This window comes from Pygocentrus nattereri, chromosome 16, assembly GCF_015220715.1.
Source record: "Pygocentrus nattereri isolate fPygNat1 chromosome 16, fPygNat1.pri, whole genome shotgun sequence".
Lineage (NCBI taxonomy): Eukaryota > Metazoa > Chordata > Actinopteri > Characiformes > Serrasalmidae > Pygocentrus > Pygocentrus nattereri.
The window spans coordinates 39,446,999-39,464,498 of NC_051226.1; the positions used below are offsets into that span (position 1 = coordinate 39,446,999).

At 45.3% G+C, this 17,500-nt stretch overlaps 1 protein-coding gene across 4 annotated transcripts in view; it reads left to right on the forward strand.

The window, feature by feature from the left end:
- Nucleotides 1–17,500, forward strand: part of ap3b1a (adaptor related protein complex 3 subunit beta 1a) — a 90,914-nt gene that overhangs the window by 65,593 nt on the left and 7,821 nt on the right. For all 4 annotated transcript variants that reach the window (XM_017722040.2, XM_037545979.1, XM_017722039.2 and 1 more), the window contains exons 23-26: nucleotides 227–455; nucleotides 930–1,014; nucleotides 7,277–7,374; nucleotides 13,289–13,427. In XM_017722040.2, coding sequence (XP_017577529.2) covers nucleotides 227–455; nucleotides 930–1,014; nucleotides 7,277–7,374; nucleotides 13,289–13,427 — 551 coding nt within the window. The remainder of the gene's footprint in view (nucleotides 1–226; nucleotides 456–929; nucleotides 1,015–7,276; nucleotides 7,375–13,288; nucleotides 13,428–17,500) is intronic.

Consider the following 17,500-nt stretch of genomic DNA (forward strand, 5'->3'; position numbering starts at 1 on the left):
CCTCTTAAGTGTGTCTGTGTGTCTGTTGCTTAACCTTGCAGTGCTTTTGTTGTATCCGTGTGTGTGTGTGTGTGTGTGTGTGTGTGTGGGATGTCAGTTTTGGAGCAGCAATTTCATCATTTCTCGTCAATTATCATCAGTTATAATGTTGTAGCTTGGTTAATAACATTGTCACAGCATTCATGTGGTGCATTGTTTTTGTTTGTCCCGCTTGTTCCCTGTGCAGGTGAGCAGTCCCGTGTTCGTGCCCGTACGCCCTCACGAGCTGCTTCACCGGATGACGGGGAAAGGCCTGGCCGCGCAGTACCACTTCCCCCGGCAGCCGTGCATCTATGGTGACCACATGGTGTCTGTGCAGCTGACGTTCAACAACCATGGCGACCACGCGCTCGAGGACATCCACATCTCGGAGAAGACGTCTACAGGACAGAGCATCCACTGCTTCAGGCCCATCGGTGAGTCTGGCAGCGCTGCAGTACTCGGTAGAACCTGGTTGTGTGTTATTCTGATGTGAGCTACACACAAATGAGGACCTCGGGGTCTAAGCTGGTTTTCTCTACGGGGGAACTGGGAGGACCTGACAGTCGCCCGATGCACACTGGAGTAAACAGCAATGTTTTGTACATTAATCCCACGAATGTCGCTGGATTTGTATGAATTATAAGGTTAAGGATTCATTGCTACATGGACTGGGCCAGATAACGGACTGGGCCAGATAACGGACTGGGCCAGATAATTCAAATGTGCGAGTGTTTATTTATACTGGTACCATTTTCATTATTTGGGATTTGGGAAGCTTCATCTTTGGACTTCAGACTCTTGTAGATCTATTATCCTGACGATTTCATCAACATGTCTGTCTCTGTCTCTCTCTCTCTCTCTCTCTCTCTCTCTCTCTCTCTCTCTCTCTCTCTCTCTCTCTCTCTCAGAGCGTTTGGAGCCCGAGGCATCAGTAACCGTGTCAGTGGGCGTGGACTTTAATGACTCCACCCAGGCGGCCAGTTTCCAGCTGTGGTAAGTTTTCCTCTCTGCTTCTCACCAGTCTGGCTGATGATGACTGGACACCAGGAAGATGTTAAACCCTGTCATGTCTCTCTGCCCAGAGACTAAGGGTTTATGGGTCATTGTAGCTCATTCAGCTCATATCTAAAATCTCAACTATGCATTTATTTATCTTAAACGACAAACTTCTCCTTTTGTTTCTTGTTTATAAAACCCTCCACTGTAAGTGAACCCACAACACTGGCTTCAGTGGGTTGTGGAGGAGGAGGAGGAGGAGGTGTTCCACCTGTATCTTTGTGGGAGTTTAGATTGCATTAATGTTGTAATGAAACAGTGGGAGGGTTTAGATTAATGCAGTTCTGTTGCCATATGCTTGGAAATAAAACTGATTAAAAAAATCAGTAGGTGGGTGTTCTTTACATTCGCTGAACAAATGACCCGAGACCTTCCAGGTCCCGAAAGGTAGCGTGGAAGGCATTATTTCTAGAAGCTTTTCTCTGTTCAGAGCTACTCACTCAGAAACTTGGGGATAAACTGCTTCTTGTAAAGTCCAGTGATCGGCCAAGAATATTAAAATTAGAATTCTGTTAAATTCCCTGACCTTATTAAACTGTTGAGACGGAAACAGTCGTTCAGAGCGGAAATGCTGAGTCAGAGCCGCTCACAGTGGTGGTGATGGGAACCAGACGTCACCCTCTAAAAGCTCCTCACAGTGGTGGTGATAGGAACCAGACGTCCCTCTAAAAGCTCCTCACAGTGGTGGTGATGGGAACCAGACGTCCCTCTAAAAGCTCCTACAGAAAGTTCCTACATGAACTGGTTCTGAATTCACTGCCTGATGACTGAGACAGCGAGTGTGTTTACATGCACTCAATTATCCGATTATAGTCCGATGTCTGCGGTCATCTGATTATTCAGGCGGTCATATTCTTCATAGATCAGAGTGAGGTCTAGAAATCTGATAGAGGCTGGATTTGAGCTCCGTAATCAGATTTCTCAGTGAGCCCTCACTCTGATTTCTTTCCTTTCTCTCAGTCTGAGCATGTGTGAAAACAGACGGCGGTACCGGAAATAAGCGAGCAGCACCACCACGTGACGCAGCAGAACAGTTTGAGTGAGGCTGAAACCAAATACTAAATACATGCTTGATGAAATGAAGGATTTAAATATTCTGGGTCGATGTTTAAAAAAGCCGCGGTATGAAGTTTGAGGTTTACGTTGCGTTGGCGTCACGTCGTCCTCTGAGTTTATGGGCTGGTTGTGAAGCAGAAATCTGATTACTGTCTGACTCCCGGAGACGCACTCATTGTTTTGTGGTAAAGCTTCAGCCTAAAATGTGTGAAAGTCGGAGCCAAAGGAAAGGTAAAGGTTTCTCTACAGGGTATCGTTTCACTTCAGAACACTGAACGACTTTGTTTACATCACAGTAACTGACGTGGTGCCTCCGCCTTTTAGACTCGCCTTTGGGACTTGGAAAAATCTTCAATCGCTGTGATATAACAACCCTAAACTAAACAACTTTGTACATTGCTATGTCTTCAAAAATATCTGGATTGGTTCTATAGTGATTGAACTGCCTGGGAAACCAACAAAAACACCAACACTAGCTAGATGAGAGAATCCACCTGAATAAGGAAGAACGAGGTTCAAAAATCTGATTAAAACCTCCAGAGAAAACATGGCTCCTAACAACCACCTGGAAGAGCTGGTCGACCCCAAAACTGCCCCCATCAGATAAACAGCACTGAAAGCTTTGATCTCTGAGAGAGAGGAGAAGATCAAGCTGCTTCAGATCTGAAAACATCCACAGGTGTTTCTGTCCATCCTTCCCCTGTGAGAAGACCACTCAGCGCTGTGGGTCTGAAAGGACGTGTAGCTGATCGAGAAGAACCTCACTGAGAAAAGGAGACGGACACATCAAACAAAGAAGCTGGACGATGGACTGACCACCCCAGAGTCCAGACCTCAGCACCACTGAATGGGTTTGATCATCAACCAGCTTCTCCGACTGAGCTTTGGAGGCGTGTCTGCAGGTTCTTTGAGGAGCTGAAAGTGAGGCTCCTGAGAAGAACGGAAGCTGGAATAAAGAGTGGGCACACTATATAATTAATGATATTTAGTTGTTGAGACTTCAGTGTAGATTTCAGTTAAATATGTTTGGTGATGCTGAAATAATGACTTGTGTTCAGTGGCTGTTTTGAAGAGTGATCTATTGACCTTTTGCCCAGGATAGTCAGCAGTTTTATCAGATATTGCTGATCAAACTAGGATTAAATAAAGCTGTTGGAGCATAAAATAAAAACCAGAAAGATGAATCTACTGCACGGCCCATGAGCTTCAGCTCAGACTCTAATTTAATCCAAATTTAATTTCAGTTATGATTTTGGCTTCCAGTGATGAGAATAAGAGATCTGAGATTAAACGATTGTTGTTTCCCAGTGATGCTCTTGTTTGGTCTTGTGTTCTAAATCCACTGCAACCCCTTCCTTTCAGGCGGTGCCTTCGCCCCAAACTCTTCTAATGTACTTTTATTTATTTATTTATTTATTTATTTATATATCTTTAGTATTTTTTACTATTTTATTTTGTTTGTTTTTCAGTTAAATTATATTCAAATTTCAAAGAACTCCACTCTTGGAGAGAGAAGATCAGTAAAAGCGTGATATTTCCAAGCTCGAGTCATCATGTTAAATAATCGCGATATCGATATCGACCAGAATAATCGCGATTCTGATTTCCGCCCTAATCGTGCAGCCCTACCTCAGCCTTTTCTCTAAAAAAGGTGCCGCTGCTGATGAACTGTGCCTGTTCCAACTTGCCAAACCCCAGAAGTTCAGTGTCATTGTGTAGTGTGTGTCATGAAAATGCGTCCAGGTATCGTCAGCCGTGGTGGATGGAGGAGAAAGAGAGCGTAGGCGCCGCACGGAGAGGCCAGCAAGGTCAGGAATCCAGAGGGAGAGAGGGAAGCGAGCAGGAGAGGTTAAGAATCATAAGCTAAGGATCAGCGTACGGGTGGCTGCAGGTCTCTGTGTCTAATACAGCGTAAGCTCTTCGAATCCCCGACCAAACGGCGCTGAACCCGCACATAACTGAACGCCGCGCGCACAGCGGTGTCATTGAACTCTCATTGGCGCCATCATTACCAATAATCCACCTTAGCGCTGCAGCCTGACCTATTTATGGTGATGTTATTCACACCCCGCCATCGGCCGGTATCGATCACAGCCCGCCGCTCTAATCGAAAAAAGAAAAACAATTACAAGCCCTGCCGACGGGAAAAAAAGCAATCATTCCAAATTAGATTATTTAAAAAAATTAAATGCAGATTACAGGCGATAGGGCCGCAGAGGTAATAATTTATAAAAATCACACAAAAGGGGAACGGTTAATTCAGGCCTGATCCTGCCGACTGTGTGAGAGCATAATCACTCGCAGTAATTCAATCTGTTAATGACACGCTTTCATTATCATAACCAGCTGAGTGGAGAGAGAGAGCGCCCGCAGATCTGCTGCCACTTCAGCCGCTCAGTGTGCTGAGGCTGCGGGAGACGAGCGTCTCGCCAGTGCCTCCTTACTGCTGCAGCCGCAGGGCTGTCAGAACAAAACCTCGTATCTCCAGAACGGTAACTTCACAGGAGAAGGGAAAAGCCGACTTTACTTTAATGGAAGTCAGTGGAACCAGACGTCTTTCCGAGTCGTTTTAGGTCGTTTCCTTTGGTCCTTTCTTCATGAAATTTGCACACAATGTGAAGAACACCAGGCGTTTTTAAATGGTCATAAACTGAAAACCATGCATGTCCATTTTTGTCGATTTTTATCTGTCGACATCGTTTCGACGCCCCAGCCGTCCTTTACCTTGCGTAAAAGTTTCGTTACTAATGGACCAGAAGAAGTGCTAAAATCACTCGGAATAAAGTCTCTACAGTAACTTACCTTTCAGTGTAAGACTGTGTTCCTCCTCCTGTTTTGGAGACGCTGGTTTTTCTTAAGACAGATATTTATTCATTTATTGCAGCAAAAGGCTCACAAGCCTCGACATCTTAGCCTAAATCTAATATCAGGTGCTTCAGTGTTTCCTGTGTCCACTCAGTACCTTCATTCCAGCTTCCGTTCTTCTCAGGAGCCTCGCTTTCAGCTCCTCAAAGGTCCTGCAGACACGCCCCCAAAGCTCAGTCTGAGAAGCTGGTTGATGATCAAACCCGTTCAGTGGTGTTGAGGTCTGTCCATTGTTCTGGGAACACCAGCAGCTTCTTTAGGTCTTGATCTTCTCAGCAGGTGCTTGGGGTCGTTATCTTGCTGTGGACTGAATTTCTCCCTAATCGAATGTATTAAAATTGATAACTTTTCAATCAAAAACCTTCCAGCTCCAGATGTTATGATCTCAGACCTGCACTGATCCTCCACCATGATTGATGGTGGAAGCTGGTTCTTCCCAAGAAATCCACATATCTGATTTGGTTCCAGTGCAGATGTTCTCCTTTTGTGCCTGTGTCCTTTTCTCAGTGAGGCTTCTTGACAGCTGCGCATCTTTTCAGTCTTGAATTGTCCTTCTCTCAGTGGAAGGATGGACAGTTTGGGGGTTTACCAGGTCTTCCAGGTGGTTGCTAGGAATCTTTGAATTGTCCTTCTCACAGTGGAAGGATGAACAGTTTTGGGGTTTACCAGGTCTTCCAGGTGGTTGCTAGGAATCTTTGAATTGTCCTTCTCTCAGTGGAAGGATGGACAGTTTGGGGGTTTACCAGGTCTTCCAGGTGGTTGCTAGGAATCTTTGAATTGTCCTTCTCACAGTGGAAGGATGGACAGTTTTGGGGTTTACCAGGTCTTCCAGGTGGTTGCTAGGAATCTTTGAATTGTCCTTCTCACAGTGGAAGGATGAACAGTTTTGGGGTCAGTGTTGGTGGTTTACCAGGTCTTCCAGGTGGTTTCTAGTAATCCCATCTGACTTTCGCAGAGTACTGAATGTAAAATGTATCCAGACTTGATGTTTAGCATGAGAATAGCATGAAATAACACGTTAAGTGAAGAGAACCTATGAGAACTACAAAAAGCCCTGGTGCTGCTGTATTTACTTTATTTATTGTCTGTATTGAAGACTTTGTGAGTTTGAGAGGCTCACTTGTTACATTAAACAAGAGAGTTCAAGAGGGTACATTAAAAAAGATGGTTCTTCAAAGCTTCTTCAGTAACATTCAGGACATTGTTCTGTTTAGAACCTTGAGTTCAGTAAACCCGCTCAAAAAGCTGGTTCTTGGCGAATCAGTCAGTAAAGCACTGTTTAACTAAACCCCTGCTGAATTTCTGACCGTATATAAAACACATAAGAATTTTAGTTCTTTTAAATCAGTATTGGAGGCCGTATCGATTTCCCCCTCTGACACCGTCTCTCAGTACTGTATGAGACCTGATTGATCCTTTGACTGTGCACTAGCACTTAGTCTGAGTGTTAATTGGCTTGTTCCACAGCGGCGCGGGAAGGCGATTGGCATTGCTGCGATCAATAACCCTATCAGAAACTTGATCTGGGCTGGGGAGATGGATCTAATGAGAGGGGAGGGGATCAATCAGCTCTGAAAGTGCCCGTCTAACTCATCCACACGTACAGATAACAAGCTAAAGTGGCAAACAGTCAGATCTCATTATAAAATGAGTGTATGCAAATTTCAAAACGCATATTCATCAGTTTCAACATTTTCGCTCAGTTGAGTTCAAATGTGGTAGAAGCGCATGGAAGTTTAAATACAGTAGTTTGATAGACCAATCAAAGCTTGATGTGTTGTCGTTGTTGTTGTTGTTGTTGTTGTTGTTGTTGTTGTCGTCGACGATATGTTAAATTATTTAAACACATTGGCAGTTTTGATTACAGGGCTCAAGTTCAATCTCCAGCAATGCCTCTGTCCAAAAATAGGAATAAATAAATACATAAATAAACCAAACAGAGGGTTCTTTGAAGGTTCTTCATTAAAAAATGGCTCTATTTAGAACCATGAGTTCTATATGCGCTTTTAAAGGTGGGTCCTCAAAGCTTCTTCAATAAAGGAAATTGGTCTGTTTAGAACCATGAGCTCTCTATCCACTGCTCAAAAAGATGGTTCATCAAGGGTTCTTCAGTAAAGGAAATGGTTCTATTTAGAACCATGAGTTCTTTATACACACTTGAAAAAAGGTGGTTCTTTAAAGGTTCTGTAGTATGGAAAATGGTTTTATCTAGAACCGTGGACACTCAAAGGACCCGTAAAGTTGCATGTTCGTTAATAAACTGTGTTTTATTCCGCAGCTCTAAAACGGAGCGGTTCAGTGTGTCCATCCAGCCGGCTGTAGGAGAGTTACTCCTGCCCGTCACCATGACCGAACAGGACTTCAGCAGAGAGCAAGGTAACACGTTAATGTACGCACTTTAAACCGGAGATTTACAGCACGCGTCAGACTCCAGTCCTCGTGGGCCAAAGCACTGCAGACTTCAGCTCACTGCATCGCTGAACACGCCTGATTCAGCTCGTCGGCCAGTCAAGACCTTCCTGAGCTGATTTCAGAGCTGATGCCAGTTTGACTTGCCTGATTTAGAACATCAGCCTCGTCCTCTTCTGGCGTGTGAAGTGTTTTTATTGAAGTTGCGTTGATTGAGAAATGCTTTAGAGTTCAAGTTCCACATATGACCTGAGTAATTGTGAGGAATTATGTTAATTCCAAGATCATCGAACAAAATTCCACTGAGCATAACTGGTTCGAGCTGTTAAGCGGAAAAGACACAATTTGATATTTAATTAATTGGAGTAACACGGTGCTCAGTACAAACATGCTGCCTACAATGTCTCTGTAGTGATATTAGATACAAGAACCGGTTTGGCACTTCAGTATAATTTAGTTTTCCTCCATCAGAAGAAACGTGAGCTAGGATCTCTTATTGATGCTGAATGAATTAAAGAATTACTCTAACACACAGTTAAATTGACCTCGTTAGCCAGGTAAAGCTAAAGTCCAGTCTGAGATGGTTGTTAAAGAGCCATTTATTGAACAGAACCGTTTAGTGCTTAAATGGTGCTTTGCATGGTGAAGTGGTTCTTCAGGTTGCTGGAGAATGTGTCGTGTATGGTTCTGCACAGCACCGAAAAAGTCAAGCTTGGAACAGTGGAAGACCCATTTTTGGTGCCCTCTAGAGCCATTTGGAGGAGTTGGGGTATAACAGCTAATTCACCCTTTAAACTAGGGGGCAGGCGTGGGCTGGAGGTCAGGGAACCGGCCCTGTGACTGGAAGGTTGCTGGTTCAAATTCCCAGAGCCGACAGTACGTGACCTTGAGCAGGACACCTAACCCCCAACTGCTCCCCGGGCGCTGTGGATAGGGCTGCCCACCGCACTGGGCAAGTGTGCTCACTGCCCCCTAGTGTGTGTGGTGTTTCACTGCACAGATGAGTAATAAGGGTCACTCAAACGTAATCTAATAATAAACCTGAAGGTCCGTGCTGACTGCTGGTCACCATGGCAATGCAGACAACAGTCTCGCCTGGCGGGTAGCGGAAAAAGACAGAGATGAGAAGTGAAGATGAACATCAATAATTCGGAGATAAACGGATTTAATTGCGTTTAGAATCACTTCAGCTGGTCGTTTAATCTGCAGTGAGAAACTGATGAACGCTAAAGTCAATTTTCCTGTTCAACCTTAAACAGTGCAGCAGTTCCGTTCGCCCACCTCCGGCACCATTTAAGGCGGAGCAGGGAAATTCGAACAAGAAGCTGGTGAATGAAGCAACTTCAGCCAGATAAAAAAAACATTGAGACATTTTACAAGAAAATATTCTACTTTTGAGAAAAGGGTTCCTGCCGGAGATGTGAGAAAAGCAACCATAGCAGAGCAATTAACACAGAGACAACTTGGCGGTTGTCGATCATAAATAATTGTCTCATAGCCCCTCTTGCAGGGTATTTAGCGCATTTTACCCTAAACGTAACTAAAGCCAGCAGGGTTTTTATATCTGAGGGTCCCATTTCAGAGGGAAGACTTCAACCACTACCCTGTACCTCAGCTTCAAGGGGTTAAGGTGACACTGTAAAACAAGGGGTAGGTGTAAAAAGAAGAAACGGGACTGGGCCTCAACGTTTTGGTTGCCCGTCCCCCGACCCCCACTTTAATTGCGATATGATTGGGAAAGTTGATGCGTTTATGTCAGGAATGCTTGTGTGGGATAGCTGTGGATTTTGTGGGAATGGACGCACGGTGGCGAATGGGAAAGTAGCAGAGTGGACCGGTTTTTTTAATATTTATGTGCATAATTTGATGTGGTTTAGTTGTTGCAATGTAAACCAAACTAAATGAGAAAGGAAGGATATCCTGAAGACTCAAACGGAACTAGGTGTGTCCGAAGTGCATAAACAGCCTCAGTCTTCAATTTTTCATTTAATTTTTCATACGGTCAAATTTATTTTCACTAATTTTACTCAAAAGAAAAATGACAAATCCAGTATAATATATTGTAATACAGCAGGGAGGGCCTGGGTTCGAGTCCCCGGCCGGGAGACCAGGGTCCTCTGTGTGTTCTTCCCGTGTCTGAGTGGGTTTCCTCCAGTTTCCCCCCCACAGTCCAAAGACATGCAGTCAGGCTGTTTGGACCGGCTGCATTGCCCCCTAGGTGTGTGTGTGTCTGTCTGTCTGCCCTGCGATGGACTGGCGACCTGTCCAGGGTGTATCCTGCCTTCCGCCCGAAGACTGCTGGGATAGGCTCCAGCACCCCCCCCCCGCGACCCTGACGGAGAAGCGGCTTAGAAAATGGATGGATGGATGTTCGCTTTGTATACGAATTCCTTCAGATCTTTACACCATAAACATTATAAACAAAGTACAAGGTCATATATCGTTCCCACATATCAGCTGTCGGCCTCCGTGTGGACAGATAATCAGTATCAGCCCAGTAAAATCACATCGCTTGACCTCTAGTTTCTTCTAGGTGACTGAAGACCTAGAAGACCATATTCGCTATTTAGTACTTGATCATATGCACATGCCTACATGCACATGGAGTCTCCCTGTGGGGGGAGCGTGGGGGTCCCTGCATGTTCTGATCAGTCTCACAACTCTCCATTCAGAACCGTTCACTCAGAACCGCGAGCGCTCTGTGTGGCATGTGTGGTTGATGAGCGGGTTTAGCAGTAGTGGCAGCTCTAAGCTAGAGTGAAGTGGAGCGTTCAGACTCAGCCAAATAAACCGCTTTATATTTAAATCTGTTCTGTTTATGTGAATCACATGAAGACACATGACCTCCTTCACCCCGTCCAAACCCTGCCTCACCCTCCTGATGGAGAGAGACAAGCAAATCGCTCTCTTACTCTCACAGCCTCAACCAAACGTCCTCGTGGATGTCCATCCAGTCCGATGATGAGTCTTCTTGGTCTGATGCCAGGTTGGTGCAGGAGCTGTTCTCATGATGCTTCTGCCGATGTTAAGTACAGTTTTCTTCCATAAGCCCGGCCCTTTTGAGGCAGAGACTGCGAGATCTTCTGAAAGGTTTTGTGTTGCTTTTGATGTAGCACTGGCTTTGATGTCGATTTGAGCGTCATCAGTTCGTCATCGCTTTACTCCACTGCATTCCACGCTTTGCATTGCACTTGGTGATGTAAGGCTTGGATGCAGCTGCTCGGCCATGGAAACACATTCCATGAAGCTCTCTACGCTGTTCTTGAGCTGATCTGAAGGCCACATGAAGTTTGGAGGTCTGTAGTGACTGACTCTGCAGAAAGTCGGTGACCTCTGCGCACTATGCCCCTCAGCATCCGCTGACCGCTCTGTCATTTTACGTGGCCGACCACTTCGTGGCCGAGTTGCTGTCGTTCCCAATCACTTCCACTTTGTTATAATCCCACTGACAGTGGACTGTGGAATATTTAGTAGTGAGGAAATTTCACGACTGGACTTGCTGCACAGGTGCCGTCCGATCACGGCACCACGCTGGAATTCACTGAGCTCCTGAGAGCGACCCATTCTTTCACTAATGTCTGTAGAAGCAGTCTGCAGGCCTAGGGGCTCGGCTTTATACACCTGTGGCCGTGGAAGTGACTGGAACACCTCTAATGAGGGGCAGTCTCAGTTTCTCTACAGTTTAACTGTAACGGTGAGAAATGCTTGGTTCTAGAGAATCTTACAGGCTCAGACGTCTTTACAGTGGTGGTGATGGGAACCAGGCGTCGCCATGACGACACCGATATAGACACTTTATTAACCATCCAGAACCACCAGAGAACCAGTTCATGTAGGAACTTTCTGTGAGGAGCTTTTAGAGGGGGTGGAGCGTTTCACATCAAACCACTTTCATCTCAACTAACAATTAAATTACGCAGAACTCATTTTTTTATCCAAACTAAACATGCAATGTTATTATATCCTGATAAGCTACTAAGACTGTTGTAGGTATTTGCACATTGTACTAACTCTGCCATGCCTATTGACTAAAATCTCCAGGTACTCTGCAAAAAAGCAAACGCTTAATTAATAAGTGTTCTTTTTAAAAAAATAAAGCGCGTAGCGTTTGGAGTCTTATGTTGGTGCTCCTGAGTGTGGGAGACACAGAGACTATACAAGCACTTAGTGCCGCACTACGGTAAAGCTCTTAGAGCGTTCCTAAATTAGCGCTGATTGAGTTTACGCCTCCATCCTTTTAACGAAACAACAGCGGGAAAACAACCAGCGCGAAGCAGGAAAATAAAGGGCTGCTTTAGCTTGTTAGGATGCGGCGACGCGCGCGTTCACTTCTGCTTTGTTAAGACGGCGCTTTGCTTTGTGCGTCTAATAAAGCAGGAATTCTCACAGAGAAACATGTTTGATTTTTCATTTAAACTCGATGGATTCCTGCCCTGTTCGCTTGAAGCCCAGCGATACCATCTCACACACACACACACACACACACACACACACACGCGCGCGCGCTGCGGTAACAACCACGCATCCGCGCTCTCTCTCTAATGAGCGGGATAGAGCGAGCGCTGCCTAGACCCTCTATTTGCAGAAGAGGAAGTGAGACCCTTTTTATACTCCAATCATTTCCTGTTAATTGGCGGCCGTGGCGAAGGCTTTTACCTCGAGGGCTGCTACATTCATTTATTCTCCATTTGCTCCTCAATAGAGCCTGATGTGCCGGGTTTGGACCCCCGAATGAGCACTTGCGAGACCCCTGCGCCGTGTACGTGTGGTGCTTTAGCCCCTCGCGCTCGTGCTCTTTGCTATTGTTGAGTAAAAGCTTGAAGTGGCTGCTGTGTTTATGTGAGCGGGCCAGAGAAATGCCGCGTTTCCATTCAGCGCACATTAAGCTGCGGACACACGGCAGAGAAGCTGTTTAACCCGTCAACGACCGAACGGCGGACCGGAGGTGGACGTCTGGACGCCAGATGTTAAAATGTTAGATGAATAAGGGATGCAAATAAAAAAATAGAGAAGCATTTTTCACGTTTTTACTGGCAAAACCAACAAAAAACACGCAGAATTAAACAATTTGAGCAAAAACTCCACGTGCTTGGACTTGTGAAAGTCACCTGAAGCCGAGTGGTCGCGCTCTGTTGCGTCTCATCTCGTGCGTTTTGGTTTTTGTTGTTTAATAATCCTCCATTGCAAATATTCACTTAGTTAACGCGGCGTGAACGTGGCCTGGTTCTGCTTCATCCCTTTCAGCAAACCGTCCTCCACTCCCCAGGGTTGTGAGGCTCCCTGTGATGGACACGGTTTCGAGGTAGCAGGTTGGCCAGGCCACGCAAGCACCTTCGCCTTGTTGCGAAACCGGCCCGATATTTCGGCTGTGTGTTTGGGGTTGTCGTCTTGTCTTGTTGAAACATCTGTCTTCTCCCCAAATTCCTTTCTTGGTTGAGGAGAGAAAATCCCTCCCGGTATGTCACTCCATCCGGGTGTCCTTCGACAGCGCTGCAGAGAAGCAGCTCCATATCGTGATGCTCCCACCACCATGCTTCACTGTAGGTGGAGGAGTTTAATGGAGAGGTGGAGGTGTTTGTGTTGTAGTTCATTGCTTATTGTCCTTTGTCTTACTGATGTTCCTGCAGCTCTTTTTGTAGTGACTACTGGCTTCTCGCTTTCTTTCCAGATCAGTAGTCCGAGAGCATCGTACCGTGTGGAGTTGATGGACTTAATTGTGTGGTTTCTGACACCGTATGACGCGGCGTGGTCTTTACTCGTGTGTTGTATAGTTGATAACGGCGTCTTGCAGCCTTTATGACTTGATTTTATTCCCTGAACTGCTTCCCTCAAACAGCACAGTCCACACAAACCTTACAGATGTTTTCTTTGACTCCCACAGGAAAGCTGGTGGGAATGAATGAATCCTCGGCAACCATCACCATGGCGCCCGAGACGGTCTCCAGCCAGCCGGTCAGTAAGAAGGTGGTGTCTGTGGCCAATGTGGGTGTTGTTCCATCAGGACAAGACAATGTGCACAGGTATTATTATTATTATTATTATTATGATTATGATTATGATTATTAGTGGTGGTGGTAGCTGTAGTAGTAGTATTAAGCACTGTCAGGTAGGTTTCCCCTACTAGTGGTCATAAGGAGAATCTTTCGCTAGAACGTCCTGTTAGGCTTCTTATTGGCTGGTTCATGGTCCCTCTGATTGTCTCCGTCCATCTGTCCTCTTCTTCTGCCTTCAGTTCCTCCAGGCATCTATCTTTTCCAGTGAATTGGTTCTTCTTGTCCAACATAACAGTTTGTTTATGTGGGCTTCAAGTGAGGCCTGATTTGGTTGGTCAACCATCTGTTTTGGTCTTCACCAGCAGCATATCGCTGCGGTCAGAAGAAAACCTTGTCATTTTTCAGTTTTTGACATAATTTGAAAATACCCGTTACCCACAATGTGTCTAAATTACATGAGGAGTGGACCAAAGGAAATGACCCAGAATGGCCTTGATAAAATTCTGGTTCCATTAAAAGTGAAGTAGCTTTTTATATTCCTTCTGTAAAGGTTCCATTTTGGAGATACGAGGTTTTCTTCCACCGACACCGCCATGCAGACGCCAGCCTACAGCGTCATCCTTCACCTGCTTTATCACTCGCACCGTGTTTTATTTCCCTCTTCTTTCTCCGTCCTCCTCTCTCGTTTAGCTCGGGCTGCGCGTCTGTCCGTCTGTCCGTCTCTCTGTGCGTAAGCACTTTTCTCACTTCAGCTCAGTTCAGACTTTAAAACTCGACTTCCAGGTCTTTGAATAAATACTTGCTGACAGTGGAAAGAGGAGAACACTGAAATCTTCACTCATCCGCATCTCCCCCTCTCTCCGACTCGCGCTCGAGTCCGTAGCCCTGCTCTCTCCTGGTCTTTGCTCCTCTCTCGTAGTTCGGATGGGAGCGATGCTCTAATTTGATTATAAAATATGAGTGAATATGAGGCAACCTTGAGCGGAGTGAGCGTCTCCGTCACAAGGGCGCCCGGCAGCGCTCGCCAAGAGAGTGGAAATCAATCGAATCGCGCCCATGAAAAGTCCCACCGCAAAATGCCCATATTTCATTTGGAATAAGCAATAGGACAAATGAGAAGGTCCCATCAATCACAGCTCACGTTCCCTGGCTGTGTCCCGCAGAGCTGGGCTCAGCGTGATGGCTGTATGTGTCGGAATGTGGAGAAGGACGCCGGCGCCGAATACCTCTGCAAAATGTTTTCCTGAAAGTGAGCACGTTTTCCCGATTGGTGTTTGTGATATTGCGGTTAAACAATTCCAAGAAAGTTGATGCAGTAAATGAAACAAAGGAAAAACAAAGCATTTTTAAACAGCAGTGAAAAGACTCGATATGTAATGTTTTAACTTATGAACTTCATTTTTTTAATGTAAACATGAGCTCATCCCGAAGTTGAGCTCATCCCGAAGTTGAGCTCATCCCGAAGTTGTCGCGACGGGAACAGATAAACATTAGAAACATTGACATGATCAGAAACATCCTGGAAAGGCTGAGACCTTGATGAGCAAGGATGAGTCGAGGCTCGACACTTGGGGAGCAGTTGTCATGGAATAATCCAGCAGTCCGACAGTTTAAGAACAGCGTTCTGCAATAAACGATTGCAGGAATTTGAGGTTTTTCATATTCTACAGTGCAAAATATCAATGTTAGGTTAACACTGTGTGGATACAGGACTACAAAACAGAAGCACTTATTTAAAAAAAGAAATACTCACTGCATCTACAACTGTAAGTTAGGGAGGAGTCAAACATTACCAATGTCCAGAAACGCTGCCAACTTCTCTGGGTTTGAACTCGTCTAGCTTAAAATAAAATCGAGTTCTGTCCACATTAAAGTGGAGTTTTCTCCTGCTCTTATGAAGTTGGCGTTTCAGGAACGAGAGCTTTTGTTGTGGCCATGACGAAATGATTTAAAGTTAACCTGAATCAAAAATGACCCTTTTTTCCATGTTAATTGATGTTTCTGCTCATAACTTTAAAGACTAAATTCTTGTTTTTCTTTTTTTGTTATCTGTCAAATTTAGCCCCGCCTCTAAAACATCTGATTTTTGATGACATCGCCGTGAACCAGCGGACGGGGCAACATATTAGCCGGGAATGTGATATTTCCAGGCATGCGATATTTCCAGGCATGCGATATTTCCAGGCATGCGATATTTCCAGGCATGTGATGATGTAATGTATAAATACAAAAATAAATACAACAAAATAAATGCCTGGATCAGAGCAGGGCGTGTGGAGCAGATGTAGCTTAAAACTAATAAATATCATCAACTGAAAATACGATTAGGTTTCCTGAGTGAAGGTCCAGTGAGGTTCCGCTGCAGTTCGGCTGCATTCGTGCCTAAAGGAGCCGTTTCTTCAGCTTTTGATCCCTTTTGATCTTTGATGCCTCTGGGTTACAGACACAGCCCCACGCTCAGCTCAGGCGAGGGTCAGTTGTGATTGAGGTGGTTCAGCGTAGGACTGGACAGCCATGCAGACGGTTCTCAGGCTCTGACCACAGCGACAGTCGCCTGTAACGGTGTGTTCCTAACGAGTGGGTCGGTTCCCCTCACACACATCGGAAAACGGTGGCACTGCGGGTCAGTTCCCGTGTCCAGCAGCAGGGGGCAGTGCAGTGTGTGTTAAGACTGTCAGCAGCGCTGCTGAAAAGCTCAGATGGATGGTGGAAATGGGCGAGTGTCATAAATCAGCGCAGCTGTCTCCGTAACTCACTGACACCACTGTAATCGCTCCTGTTCCGAGCTTTTTCACAGGATTTTGCATGCGTTAGCGTGTCTTCATCCCATTCTCGCTTCTCCTGTTGATTTGTGTGTCTGAGAGCAGATTGTCGCTGTCATATCAGAAGCTTCTAACTCCATCTTATTCTCTTTTATGTATTTATCTGCTTGGCGTCGTTTATAAAAATGCTTCCCTTTACGTTTTGTGAACCAGAGCTCTGCACATCTGGACCTTGAATCCTGTTTTTTTTTGTTTGTGCGTGAAGTCTTGAAGTCCTTCGTTTCAGACTGACCTTTTACTAAATTTGGTTCCACCACAATTCATTAACTCGTGTCTTACTTGGGAACAACTAACGAATGCCTACGTCGCTTCAGCATGTTCATAATCCGCTTCCATGGAAACAAGGATGCTGTTTGCTCCGACTTTTTGGAAAAAAATACCCCCAATATAGAAGAGAACAGTGTGTGTCCAAGTTCAGAAGCTTCTGCTTTTACAGGAGATTTCAGTAAAACCGGCACAGGCGGCGATTTTGTACCTAATTTTTCATTTTTCCTCACGAATGTGTAGAACCGGCGCAGCAGCTGCTTGGCTTTAGACGCCTGTGGTTCAGTCTGTTTTTATTTAGTAGTCTGTGTCCCTGAACTTGCGTCCAGATGGTGCAGCCGACGCTCGGCCGCCTACTACGTCTGCGGCTCGGTTAACTACCTTTGATTAGAAAACCTAGAACTGGATTCAACACATCCCTGAGTGCTTCTTGCCTTGCTCAGTGAAAGTGGAGTAGCTTAAAATAAAATCGAGTTCTGTCCACATTAAAGTTGTTTTCTCCTGCTCTTATGAAGTTGGTGTTTCAGGAACGAGAGCTTTTGTTGTGGCCATGACGAAATGATTTAAAGTTAACCTGAATCAAAAATGACCTTTTTTTTCATGTTAATTGATGTTTCTGCTCATAACTTTAAAGACTAAATTTTCGTTTTCCTGTTATCTGTCAAATTTTAGCCCCACCTCTAAAACTTTGAACCAGCGGACGGGGCACCGTGTTAGCCGGGAATGTGATGTTTCACCACACACACCCCTATCGTGCGTTCGGGATCACAGTCCTAGCTCAGCTTAATTACTGTCCATAGCGACCTTGTTTAGGGCCAGTTTAGGGCCCGTTTAGGGCCCGTTTATGTTGCGTTTTAGCTCCGCCCCCCCCAAAGCCTGCCTATAAGCGATCACAGTGGTGTTTTAGTACAAACGTTTAGATTAAGCTTGGAAAATGTGCTGATTTTCCCATATGCTCCCTGTATGGTGCACCACAATCATCATTTTTCATTTCTGTGTTGCTGACATTTCCTG